The sequence below is a fragment of the Ambystoma mexicanum genome, chromosome 7p (assembly GCF_040938575.1).
Source record: "Ambystoma mexicanum isolate Mex_15411 chromosome 7p, UKY_AmexF1_1, whole genome shotgun sequence".
Taxonomy (NCBI): domain Eukaryota; kingdom Metazoa; phylum Chordata; class Amphibia; order Caudata; family Ambystomatidae; genus Ambystoma; species Ambystoma mexicanum.
In genome coordinates, this window is record NC_090939.1 from 250,072,352 (window position 1) to 250,086,198 (window position 13,847).

General features: G+C 48.3%; 1 protein-coding gene across 4 annotated transcripts in view; it reads right to left on the bottom strand.

Moving 5' to 3' along the window:
* The window catches only part of ITSN1 (intersectin 1), a 3,188,156-nt gene that overhangs the window by 1,710,925 nt on the left and 1,463,384 nt on the right, over positions 1-13,847 (bottom strand). For all 4 annotated transcript variants that reach the window (XM_069636218.1, XM_069636217.1, XM_069636220.1 and 1 more), the window contains exon 16: positions 8,746-8,886. In XM_069636218.1, the coding sequence (XP_069492319.1) occupies positions 8,746-8,886 (141 nt within the window). The remainder of the gene's footprint in view (positions 1-8,745; positions 8,887-13,847) is intronic.

Consider the following 13,847-nt stretch of genomic DNA (forward strand, 5'->3'; position numbering starts at 1 on the left):
GCTCTGAGCTCCAGCCAGTTCATATGAGACTCCTGCTCCCACCGGGTTCAGACTCCCCAGCCCTCTAGAGAGGAGTCCGTAGTAATGGTGAGCTGCAGTCTCGGCTGCCGGAATGGCCGCCAGTCCACAGACTGCAGTCGTTGGACCGACACGTGAGGTCCGAGTGGAAAGAAGGCGGAATGCTGACCAGCTCTGCTTGGGAGCCCCTCTCCTGATTCCATGAGGTTGCAAAGTGCAGTTGCAGTCTCCTCATCCAGAACCTCGTGAATGGCACAGCCAAGAGGACCACTGCCATGATTACCAGCACACCAAGCCAAAGTAACTAGTCTGGTAAGGAAGCACGTAGTGGCCCTCTTGATGGCCGTAATCTTGTCTTCCGAGGAAAATACCTTCTCGGAGCTCCTTTCCCAGAGGCAGCCCAGGAAGGTGAGGCTCTGCGTGGGCTGCAGCTGAGACTTTGAGGTTCATGGTAAACCCCAGGACGTGGAGCATACTCATAAGCGCGGAAGAGGTGAGGACCACCTCCTCCTGGGATCTCACCCTGACGAGCAAGTCGTCCAGGTACGGGAAGAAATAGTGGCCCTGGGCCCTGAGGAGGGCTGCCACTGCATTCAGGAGTCTGGTAATACCCTGGGGGCCGAGTTGAGGCCAAAGGGCAGCACCCTGTACTGGAAATGACAGCCCATGATCCTGAAGCGTAGCAAGGAGCAATGGGGCTGCCAAATCGGGACGTGTAGGTAAGCGTCCTTCAGATCCAGGTAGCACATCCATTCTCCCTTGTCTAGTGTCTCTGCAATGAGTGCTGGTGTAACAATCTTGAATTGTTGAAGAGTGAGGGAGAGGTTGAGGGGCGGGGGGGGGTTATAAGAGGTCCAACACAACTCTCAGGCCAGCCTGCTTCTTTTTTTGTATGGCGAAAATCCTTTAATAGAAGCCTAATCCTCTCTGGGAGGCTGGTACTTCTTCCACTGCCTGGCTCTCGACGAGCGACGGAATTTCTGCCAACAGAGTTGCCGTTGCAATCTGTGGATGGGGAGGGTAGGAAGGAAGGAGGAGAGGGAGGTATAGGTAGACAGTAAACGGTGGGTACTACTGAGAGGATCCACGGGTCAGCGAATTTTTGGTGGCAAATATGCACGTGAGAGGCTAGCCTGCCCCCACTGGAGACACCTGGACCCAGAGAAACGCGTCATGCCTTTTTGCTCTCTGAGGCTGCTGCTGAGGAGGTGTATTGGAAGAAGCCCTTGCCCCCTCCACCCTCTTTTTGTTGCTTGCGCCGGTGCTGACTCGGTGAGCTGTCAGGTTGTCTCGACCTCCGTTCCTGGAATCCCCAGAACTCGCCCAACGTCCGGCCCTTAACAGAGCGTTGAAGTGACTGGGTGTACGCCTTGGGCGTGGCCTTCGACAGGATAAAGACTTCGAAGTTTGCAAGCTGTTCTTCTAATCTAATTCCTTGTCAGTGGTAGAGTGGAAGAAGTCACTACCCTCGAACGGAATATCGAATATGCAATCCTGGACGTCGGGGTAAAACTTAGTAGCCTGAAGCCAGGCCGTCCTCATGTCTGGCGATGCAGATGGCCCCGCAAGAGGTATCGATGTGGGTCACTGTGGACTCCAGGATGTCCTGCGCTATCAGCCTGGATTCTCCTAGACGCGCCTTGAAGCGTGCATGGCTCTGCACTGGAGGTTCCGGAAGGAAGTCTGCCATTTCCCGCCACAACCTCTGGTTAGCAGCTGCCAGCATGGCATCCGCGTTGGCTTGATGCAGGTGCAGGACGGCCAGGAGTACAGCCTTTTCCCGTACGCCTCCAAGTTCTTTTCCTCCTTGCCTAGCAGCGCCGAGGATGAGGTGGCCGAGGACAACAGAGGCTTAAAGTAGAGTGAGGCTGCAGCAATCACCGACGAGAGCTGCTGGGGGTGAGTTGACAGCAAGAGTGTATCCCTCTCCATCTGTCTATAATTGGCTTTGAGGCGCCGATTGACAGGAGGCGCCGATTGACAGGAGGCGCCGAGTGTGGCTTGAGCCAATCCTTCTTGGGCAGAGCGCTGACGTCCTTCTGCATTGGGATACCCGTCTTGGTATGGGGCCTTAGAGAGAGGACTTCTGCCAAGACCCCCTCCTCGGGCTGCTCTCCCTCAGGATGAGGAAGGCCCAGATATTCTGCCAGACCTGCAAGCCTGTCGTGAAAGGCCTTCACCGACGGCGTGTCAGGCTCCTCCTCCTCGTATATATCCGCCTGGGTGTCTGGCTGGTCCACCGCGGGAGGAGGAGTGCTGGGCGCTGAGACTGCATTGTGGAGACCGGACCCGGCGGCTGCTGCAGAGATTGGCTCGGAGCTGCCCGCGGGGGTTGTGCTGTGGCCTGTAGTGCCAGAGCCATGGGAGGAAAGACTGTAGGTGCCGGTGGAGTGACCGGAGGGAGCAAGTCCCTGACTGCATCGGAGGGAGCAAGTCCCTGACTGCATCCCTCAGGATAGCACCCATCTGGAGGGTTTACATCAGCCCCAAAAACCTTTCTAAGAACCTGTCCTCGAAGGATGAAGAGGAGGCAGGGGATACTGATGGAGTGGCTGGGGCTGCTGGGGCCGGAGCACACCCAGTCTGGGTTGCAGGGGTACCTGCCCTGCGCTACTGATGGATACACCGTAGGCCACATACCTGGTTGACACCAGTCCCACGTTGAAACTCGTTCACCCACCTGCTCTGTTCCCAGGAGTGGCATCAGATGAGTGGCCATGTTGTCTGGCATGGCAGCTATTTTGTCGGGCTGCGTGCCAAATGCCAAAGTCGTGGTGCATGGCCCTCCGGACACAGCCCAAGACTCTGGGTGTTGGAAAATGAGGCCTATCGCGCACCTCAGGTCTAGGCCCGGAAGGCATACTGCCCTCTGCATTGTCGCTGGTAATGCTGCGTGCAGGCGCCCCCTCGGACATGGTGCCGGTACTAGGGCGAAGCCCCTCTGGTGTAGACCCGGTAGAAGAACCTTGCGGTCGCTCAGCACTAATACCGGTAGGGTCCGGAGACCCCTTGGCGTAAGGCCGGTAGCTGGATTAGCCTTGGTGCGTGTGCTGGTAACAGAACCCGAGAGGTTCCTCTCGCTTGGCCATTTCCTCGGGAAGGAGTCGGCCTTACGGGGTAGGATGGAAAAGAACGGCCCTCCCTTGGGCCTTGATCTCTGCTGGAACAACTTCTTCAAGTCCTCTGGAGGCGATGCTTGGAAGAATTCCCTCCACCTGGCTAGCCTGTTCTTCAGTGCATGTGGAGTCAGAGACGCACGTGGTGCAACCCTCCCAGCCGTGGTCAGGGCAAAGGCAGTGGAGGCAAAGAGTGTGGGGGTAAAAACGTGGGAAAGAGTCCCTTGCAGGCTGGACACCCGCTGAAGTCGACATGCGCCGGGGAGGAGCGTGACGCTGGAGTACCAAGTGCCTAGATGACAAATAAAGACAAAAAGATAAGAGAAGAATCTGGGAAAGAGCGCATGGAATTACATGGTGAAGCCAAACCCAGGAGCGCTGGTGAAATTGGGCCGTTCTCGTCAACGTGGAAAAGGGGACTGAAGTGGTGCCGGTGGGCGGAGTCAGGGTAGTGCATGCTTCCAGGGGCGCACGCCTGTGCCCCTTCAAATTTAAAGTGGAAGAAGGTTTTTCTGGTGAAAAAGGTTGTCTCCCGTCCCTAGGAAGGGACGCTCATACAGTATGGAGGAAAGGGGACTGGACGTAAGAGCACCAAAGCCCCTTAATTGCCCCTGCTGGACAAGTTGCCTCCTCACAAACCTCTGATAGCGACCCTTCCGCCCTGTTAGACCTATTCAATTATTATGCGCCTATACACAAGTGTTTCAAGGCGCAACAAGGCAAGGAGGAGCAGGGGGAACAAAGGGAGGACAAGACAAACTATCTTACTGAGCTTAGTGTCATTTAGATTGTGCAAGCACACAAAAAGAAGTGCAGGGAGAAGTGCACCCAGAGCAGCAGGGGCCCGAGTTAAGTGCAAGGAAGGCTTGGACTACAGAGGGCAATCCCAGCCCGATAGTGCAAGGTAAATCTGGAGGCAGTGCAAGGTGAGCAAGGTGGCGAATGCACTGGGACATGGCGGGGGTGGGGGGTTTGCTGATGTCCGGTAAGACTCTGAGGACACCGAGCAACCAGTCAGCAGACGAAGAAGGAGCAAGGTTAAGTTAGCAGGGGAGAGGGAGCGAAAAAAAGAAGAGGGGAAAAGGAAGGTCTTGAGGAGCTTCCCGAGCTTAAGGAGATCCGGCTCAAGTCGGAAGGAGGCCATTCCAGAGGTAGGTACCTGCAGAGGATAGAGATCTACCACCCCATTCTCATCTTGGAGAAGTGACTCACCCACAGAGAATAAGAAGTAGACAAGCAGAGGGCTCTAGACAGAAGGTACTTAGGAAGAGCATTGAATGTTGTCAGGGCCACAGCCCCTGAAAGCTTTGAGGACAATGCAGAGGGTCTTAAACTTGATCCTTGCAGGCACAGGAAGCCAGTGGAGGGATTTCAGGATTTCAGGGCCAGAGAGATGCAGTCCCTGGGCTTGAGGCCAAGGATAAGTCTTGTGGCCCTGTTCTGGATGAGTTGGAGAGGGCGAAGAGTAGAGTTGGGCAGATTGAGAAAGACTGTTGCAGGACTACCAGCCTAGAGGGAACCAGTGCTCTGGAGACAATGAGCTTCTGGGGAAGGTGAGAAAAGGGAGAATACCTCTGAGGAGGTCCAGCTGGAAATGGACCTTCCTGGCAAGGTCTGATGTGTGGCGAGAAGGAGAGCGTGGAGTCGAAGATGACCCCAAGATTATTTGCCTCACAAGCGTGAGGGTGTCCCAATGAGAAAGGTCTCAGTCTTACTGGCATTAAGGCAATGATCATTCGAGGCACACCATGCCTGAATAGCGGATAGAGTCAGCGAGGATCAGGCTGAGGTAAGCCTGAAGGAGAGCTGTGTGTCATCTGCATAACACTGAAAGTTAGAGGAACAGGTAGAGATCAGAAGGGCCAAAGGGGCCAGATAGACATTGAAGAGCAAGGTGGAGAGGATAGAGCCCTGGTAAACACCATATGTGGAGAGAGAGGTGGTGGAGAGAAAGGATCCAAGCTGAACCTGGGTAGGTCGGTCCAGGAGGAAGGCAGTCGGCCACATCAGAGCCTGATCCGTGATGACCAGGGTCTTGCGGAGACTAGCAATCAAGATGTTGTGGTTGACCGTGACAAATACAGAGGAAAGGTAGAGAAGAATGAGGACAGTGGGAGAGCTAGAGTCAAGATTAGATAGCAGGTCTTCACGGGTGTTCAGGAGTGTAGTTTCCGTGCCTCTGGCTGCTCTGAAGCCAGCATGATGGTCATGGACACAACCAACAGATTGAATGTGGAGGGTTACCTGGGAGATAGCCAATTTCTCCAGGCGTTTGCCCAGGATAGGAGTGAAAGATCAAGCAACAGTTTGCTGGAATGGAGGGGTCGGCAGAAGGTTTTTTTAGTAGGAGGTGCTTAAGAAGAGAGGTCAAAGATCCCATGGCGAAAGAGTGATTACAGAAATCGGCCATGGATGAAGTGAGAGAATCAATGTTGTCATTAATGGTTCTGGAGGGGCAGGAGGGTCACCTGTTTGGATGAGACTTTCATAGACCAGAGTAGTCTGGAAACATCAGGTGTTACAGGAGAGAAGAAGAGGAGCAGCCAAGGAGGGCATGAGAGAGAAGAGGAGTAGTTTGCGGACAGGATATCCTGGGGTTTAGGGGTGAAATGAGAACCCAGAGCCATGTGGAGGTCTGGGAAGGAGTAGGAGTAGATACTTCAGTAGGATTTGCCAGCTCCTTGCAGATTTTGAACAGTTTGTCCATGTTAGAGGCCACAGATGTGCAGCCTTTGGAGCAGGTGGCAGGCCAGTTTGTCAGAGAATGCACCCGACTTCTGTTCAGCTACTCTGCACTTTCGTTTCAGAGAAGCCAGATCAGAGTCATACCAAGGGTTGCACTTGATGGTGGATCCTCATGACAGGGGCAAGGATCTCCAGAGTGTTCGAGATTGAAAGTTGAAGGTTGGAAAGGGCTGTGTCAGGATGGGAGTCAGCCACAGGAGTAGGTGGAAGAGAAAGTGGAGGCAAAGGTAGCCACTGACACTCACTTCATAGGTCGAATGGCCACAAAGGAAGGTGGCAGTGCTGGGGGGGCCTTTGCCAATGGGACAGGAAGCTTCAACTGAGAATAACCAATCCCTTACTTAGGCCATCAACATTGTGGCTCCCTCTCACCTTACGTAAGATGCCTTGCATCTTAAGTTCTAGTTCTCTGCCAAACTCAAAGCCCTCCGCCTATCTAAATGTGAAACCCCCTGCAGCCCAACAAAGCTTGCTTTAAATCCACAGCAAGGGTATATGAAATGGCGATAATCTAAGAAAAAAATCACTACCTTTAATACGAGAATCTCTAATGTGAAATTACGATATTAGGCAAGCTGGAATCTCCGGCGCGTCGGCCAATAAACTGCATCAAGGACAGCTCCTGGTTTCTCCAACATTCAAAATGCCCTGCTACTAAAAAAAAGTGAGTAGTGTCATTCTAGTCCCCTCCGCCACCTGGCCCTCGGCCTCTCTCCAAAACCTACCTCTATTTAACTTTAACCCAGTCTCTGAAACTGAGGTCATTCAGATCATTTAAGGCCTCAAACCAGACCACTGCCAGGGGGATGTCTGCCCCGTCACAATCATCAAGTAGTGCGCAGATTCGCTTGCACCCTTCTTCACCACTCTCATTAACACCTCATTCTCCTCATGCTCAGTGTCCACCAGTCTAAAGGACACCTGGGTCCTCCCCTTGCTAAAAAAAAAAAAATGTAAAAAAAAATACTGTAGACCTGGTAATCCCAACTACCACCCCATCCGCTGCAATCCTCTTCCTCATAAAAATTATGGATCAAGCCGCTTACCTACAGATCCAGCTATACTTGGAATCCAACAGCCTCATAGGTCTGCGCCAATCTGGTTTCAGACATGGCTATGGCACGGAATCCGCCTTGCTCGATCTATAAAAATAAATAAATGAACCATACGAGATCAAAGATGCCAGCAACTCAGCCCTTACCCTCCTGCTGGACCTGTGGGCTGCATTTCACCTCATGCACCACCAAAACCTCTATCATCACCTCGCTTTGGCAACTCGCGTTTCTGAGGATTGGTTCTCATCCTTTCTGACCGACAGATCAAAGAGGGTTTCTTCGGCCAACACAGGCGTCCCCAAAGGATCATGTGCCTCCCCAACGCTCTACAATATCTTTACCAAACCCCTTTTTGACCTGCTAGACGATACAGGCATATCCTACACTAACTATGCCGATGATGCACCGAACCTCCTCCCTCTCACTGGAACCTACTCCTCCGACTTAAGTGTTCCGCATTCAGTCTCCCAAACTATCCAAGTGTGGATGGCGTCCCACCATCTCTGCCTGAACGATGACACAAGACTGACATTCGCATAGTCGGCTTGCAAAGGTCGCTCAGCAAACTAGACCAAGCCTACAAACCATTCACTATTGATGGTTTCAAAATCTCAGTTTCCAGTAATGTCAAGACTCTGGGTGTGTACCTAGATGCCACCCTGTTGCTCCCAATGCAGGTCAATGCCATCTTATCCTCCGTGGCACACACCACAAAGGTTATCAATGCCTGAATACCCTTTCTGTCCACTGATAGCTGTCTCACCAATGCCCCCGTGCTTATTGGCTCCAGGATCTATTAATGCCTTAGCGGCAGGATCCTACTCTTGCAATATTAATAAACTCCAGGTCACCCAAAACAATGCACTTAGGGCTGCATTAAACATCCTGAGGTGCAATCACATTTCTGCTGCCAGAAGAAGTGTGCACTGGCTACCGATTCGTGAGTACATTTTCAAAACTCTGACCATTACGCACAAATGCCTGTTGAGCACTGCCCTCAGGTACCTTTCTCAAAAATTAAAAAATGCTCATCCTGGCATACCTGTTCCACCTACTATGTCAGACTTATCACCCCAATAACAAGGCTAGAGAGATCTGGGGGGCTGAGCTTCCTGGTCATCACATCAAATAATCCAAACTCTACCATTGTCACAGAGATCGGAAACAATCTTACTGGACCTTCCGGAAACCTCTGAAGACACGGCTTTTTTCTCCCAGCTAGACCCTTGTCTGGGCCATCTTTCACACCGTCTACAAACTAAATTGTATGTTGTCCTTCCTTTCTGATACCATGATGTAACCAGCACCTTGATATCTCCGGGTTTAGTGCACTTAATAAATGCAAAAATCAATAAAACTGCAACTTCGCAGTAATGTTTAGCAAAGGAGGTTTGGGGGTGGTCAAATGTGGCACAATCTTGCACATGTTTTTTATCAAGTACATTTAATCTTTCAGTATGAATAAGAACAGTTGCAGGAATACCCTAATCCCTTGAAACCTCAAAAGAAAATTCAGGAGCAAAAAACTAAATATGAATAAGTTTAACTTTAAAAAGGAAACTTCATTTTGTAATACTGTCAATTTCAAAATAAATGCCTTGCTTGCAAGCAAGCACTATCCGAAATGTCATCAGGCTGAGTACGATAGTTAATTTCACATCCTTACTGTTCATGGTCTGTAAGAATGTCATTGTATTTTCCCTTTTCCCTCCCTTGCCTTGAAGTGCTTTGAAACACATTGTGTATAGGTGCTATATAAATAAACTATCATATCATATCATGTGTTTTAATTGGAAAATGGGTTTCCTTACCTGAAGCTGCTGTTGTAAATGTGTTATCTCTGCAATCCTCAACTCCCTAGACTTATTTGTGCTTTCGATGTCTTGTCTTTGCGTAGTGAGTCGACACCGAATATCCTGTAATTTTCCCTCCAGTTGATTCTTCTTGTCATTCTTGAACAAATGAGAAAAAGTGGGAATTATTAGGTTTGGAATAAAAGCAGATACATTTCCAGACTTTACCATAAATACAAAAAAAGAGTTTTTTCTAAGGAATGTTCCTGCTCGAGGCAGCTAAATTCCTCACAGCTTATTTTCCATGCAACAAAGACCTACCGGGAATAAGAATCATGGAAACTACAATCAGTTGCTTTGTGTTGCGTTCCACAGAATGTTTAACAAGCTAAACTCTGCAGTGGGAAATTACACTTACCAATAATTCTAGGTCTCCATATTATATCATCCATTTGCAGTCTTTCAGATATAAGCTCATCAAGTTGTTTGCCTGAACAATTCTGGAATGTGAACCATGGTTATGAGTAGTTCCCTAGCAGGTAGCAAAGGCCATACTAAGTATGCCTAGGTAACAAGTTGCACTGCTGTCAGGATTAAAGAGTTGAGTTTTTTGGTGATTGAGGGGAAAAAAACACCTTTATAATCTTGCGTGCATCCTTCAGTTACAGCATGCTGATGTGGAAGGTTCTTCAGTGGACACAATGGGTCAAGAGCTGACCTATTGTGGTGGTCTGCCTAGACTTTCAGTGAGGCATCGATCACCACTTACTAGGTCGGAAGGATTGTCTGGAATTGTAATCCCGTTAAGATCTTTCACTAGCAGCATGATGACTCACTTGCTTTCATGGCAAGCATCAGCCCTTACAAGAGCCAGTTTACTGGCTTTGGGATAAAAGAACAGATCAGGAATCTGCTGGAGGAAGACATCAATTAGAACTATCAGAGCTAATCCCTTTCCCTATTACATTAGTGACACTATTTCTTCAGTGCACTCTTACAAAAATTCAAAATTTCCTAAACCAGTTGGTCCAGCGGACAAGAACTCTGTGCCCTGAGACACAGAATGATGAATGGCGTGCTTCAAAAACTCTTCTTTAGCTATTTCTTATGTCACGCTTATGTTTTTTAAAGATTGACTTGCGATGCTTCCACTCACCACAGTATTGAGAATTGGAGGTGCAATGAGGAGAATGATTGCTTCAAAGGAAATGGAAGCTTGCAAGCAGCCACCAATTGTTAACCTCCTCTTCCTTTCAGCTATCGCTTTTGGAGCATTATCAAGTATTCTGTTAGCAAGCTACTGATGGTTGGATTGCTAGCAGGAGGGTTAAACCCCGTTGTAAAAACCCTGCATCTGATGTTTGGATGCATGCCTTAAAACCTCCCTACTTGGCTCCAAGCCCACTACTTGGGAGGGTTATTTCCGATTCCATGCGTGCCATTTTCTAAGCAGTATGGTTGCTGAAAAGCCATGAACCTGAAAACTCAGACTTTTGCTGCATGTGGATTTTCAGACCAGTAAACCATGCCTACGAAAAATGTACTCAACAAATGGCAGTGGAAACAGTTGTGTACCTGAACTTCAGATATTTACTGCTCATCATTGTTTCGGTACAAAACCAAGTAGTAGGGCATTTCTTTCTGGAGCCATTTAGTGAGGGGTTCAACATCACCAAAAGTTTAGAGTGAGCAAAGGGTGTCCAAGTGTGTACAAATGTGCTCAATAGTAATGCGATACAGATGGCTGGCTTTACATGTCTTGTTTATATGTACTGCACAGCTTTTTGACTGCAAGGTTAATGGTAGGTGACTGGTCTTTTCCACATTATCTCTCTAGAAATCTGATGTTTGTTCTGAGTTTTATGTTTTTTAGAGTTGCTGTACCTTTGTTGTGTAGAGTTATAGCTACACTATTATAAATGAGAAAAATAGAGAATATTTATTATACCTAACAAATGGGAAAAATAATTACTCCATAACCAAACTACATGTCCAGGGGACCCATGTCCTTCAACTGTGATCAAACAATGCAAATCCTTTTCCCATCATCCTTGGCAATATCAATAGATCCTTTGATGAAGAGTGTATCCCTTCAAACTTAAAAGGAAGTAAATAACTCTCGATTGAGAAAGCAACACTGGACTCTTATGATACAGGACGTTTTCGGCCTATGCCAAACACCCCATTCCTTTTCAAAATACTACATAAGGCAGTGACAAACCACTTAACAAGAGGACATGGAACACAATCCACTGTTTAGTAATTACTAAGCACAGAAGCACTTATTGACTTAAAAGATCAGCTCCTCAACGTTATTGGCTAGGGCGCTGCTGCCGTGAATACGCTTAGATTTGTCAGCAGCCTTTCGACACCATGGATCACTCAAATGTGTTTTTTCGTTCCTAAAAGAAGGAATGTTAAGGGTAAAACGGGATATATAGAATCAGAAGACATTAGTATCAACTGCATAGTTGAACAGGGAACAACAGGTTATCATTACACGATTGGTTTTTAGACCACAAAAAGACGTTCCAGAATTACGTTAACGACTCAATTGATATACCATCTCATTTATTATTGTTTATCATTCTCCTTGACCGATTGGTTCTTTCTGTACTGATATTGATCATCTTCTATCCCATATCTTGCCTAGTCCTACTCCTCTTGTATTACTTGGTGTTAGGCAGAATCCTGTGCAGTTACCTTGGGGAACACTGCAAAAAGATTAAGACTACAGGAGTAAGCAGTAAACCCAATTGGTAGCAGTCTGCACCACCCAGATTTACCTGGTAGCAGTGGCTGAGCAGTCAGACTTCTCTGAAGAAGAGTAGGGCAGTATGCAGAGTATACACAATCGGGCCAAAACACAGTAGAGCAAACAAACTCTGACCAGAGCTTTGTATAAAAAGTATATACTTATTTATTTAAAACACACTTTATGGCATATACTAGCACTCTCAATCAAAAGCAAGTAAAAACACAGTCAAGTAAAGTATACACACCTCCTTTAATCGTTATCAGACAAGTCAGAGTTAAAACACTACTATTTGTTAGAACAGATGTGAGCGCTTAACCAACATGGCACACTGATGATATAGTTAAAGGGAGAGAAAAAGACAGCATAGAAATAAAAGTTCCCAACACGTTTGAGAGTTCAGAGCAAGGGGAGAAAGGCAGATTATACTGTAGAGCCAAAGTTCATAGGCCAGGCCCACTTTAAAGGGAGCAAGCGAAATGTGCCCAGGATCACACGGTTTAAAGTGCACTGAAAGTCTTTGCAGAATGTTCAAAAGAGGTTGGGGTGATTCAAAAGATATAGTTAGAAGGCCTGGAGCCAACCCAGTTTAGAAGCCAAGGATTTAATGGTCACCTTTAGCAATCTGTAGAAAGGGAGGCCAGGTAGGACACAGTACCTTAAAGAGAAAGGAAGCTCCAGTGGGGGCAGTTGTTCCTGGCAGTGTTTGAAGTTTGTGGTTCCGAGCAGGGCAAGAGAAGATCTCGTCGAGGAGGAAAGGTGGAGTCGTTGCACTGCACAGGGATGAAACCAGCTGCGGAGTTCCCGGTTAAAAGGTGTGGTCCTTTTATTCGCGGTCAAAAGTGGTGAGCTTGGCTATCCAGCCACCGGGGTGCTTGGCACGGGCGATTCGACCAAGAGACATCTTTGGAAGGCAAAAAGGGTGAACTGGTTGATCCCACCAGCTCAGGGGAAGACGACTCATCCAGCAGAAATCTTCTCTTGTCGTTGAGAAAGTGGTGAGGTGGCTGCAGCAGAGCTTCACCAGTGGTGTCGTCGTTGCAGGTGGCTCAGCTTCTTCCCTCTTCGGATTCTTAGGTCCTGTGGCAACTTCTGAAGTTCCAGTCCCAAAGGCCCTGCTTTTATGCAGAAAAACCCCCATTCATCAGCCTAGCTGTCAATCACACATGCGAAGTGGTGAGCCGGGCGGCTCACCACTGGGCCAATCAGAGTAGAGTGCGACTTGGGTTGCTAAGCCAACGCAGTCCAGGGTACCAATTCCCCCCTCCACCCTTCCTGTGGAACCCAGACAGAGTGGCACCATTTGGAGGGCTTCTGTGGAGAAGCCCGCCAAAATAGTGGAACAAAGGGCTCGACCTTGGTCAGAGTTAGAGAGACGGACACAAACGCCATTTTAGAATAGAGTTCTGGCAAAAAGACCCAACCAGTGTTTTAATATTAAATAAATAACCCGGCGGTATCTTTAACATTGCACCAAAAAGTGGTGCGTTTAAAATCAATGGGAAAATCCCATAGAGAATATTCCTGTGGAATATTTCGCGTGGTAACCACTGCCACCAGCCAGAAACTCGACGAGGGGGGACAGGACAGTGCCCCCTCGAAAACAGACCCAGGGGCAATCGAATTACCCCTTACCAGTACTTCCACAATATGATGGTTTGTACATGGTTCTGTTCACAATTTTGGACTAGTAAAGCCAATGCTGACTTTACATGCCCCGGGAGACAGTAGTCAGTCCCAGGGTATGGAGTCTATGTTTGGGGTCAATGGGACACCCCTGTGGTACTGCACTGAGGGTGCTGTGTACCACACATACAGAAAAACAGATGATACCCTACAGAGTAAAAAGACCACATAGCCCATAAGCACATAAGTCAAAGACATTCCTCAAATCATGTCTAAGAGTGGGAGTAAAAGAGTCTCACTCTTAGCAGGAGAAAAAAACAAACCCCAAAAATCCAGAAAAGCTGCTGAGGGACTCACTAGGTTTGGGAAATTGGCCTAATAAGAGAATTCTCCCTAACACTTGGGGACTTCAACCTCCATCTTTCTACTGTACACTCCACCACTCCTTTTCTTTCAGTTCTTAACTCCCATTTTCTTTTGCCTCTTGTAACCCCCTCCTACTCACATATCTGGTTCTTCTCTTGATCCAATTTTCCTCTCAACCTTTACTGCCTCATCTGTGTCTGCCTTATCAGTCTACTTATCAGACAACCATCTACTCTCAGCATCACTTGTCTTCCATCCCCCAGTGTTCTGCCCCCCACCCTCTCTTTCTCTTCCAAAAACATTCCTTTGGCGTGAACTACACAGATTTAACTCTACACTCTTTTATGACACTTGTGCTGCAAAACCTCCTTTG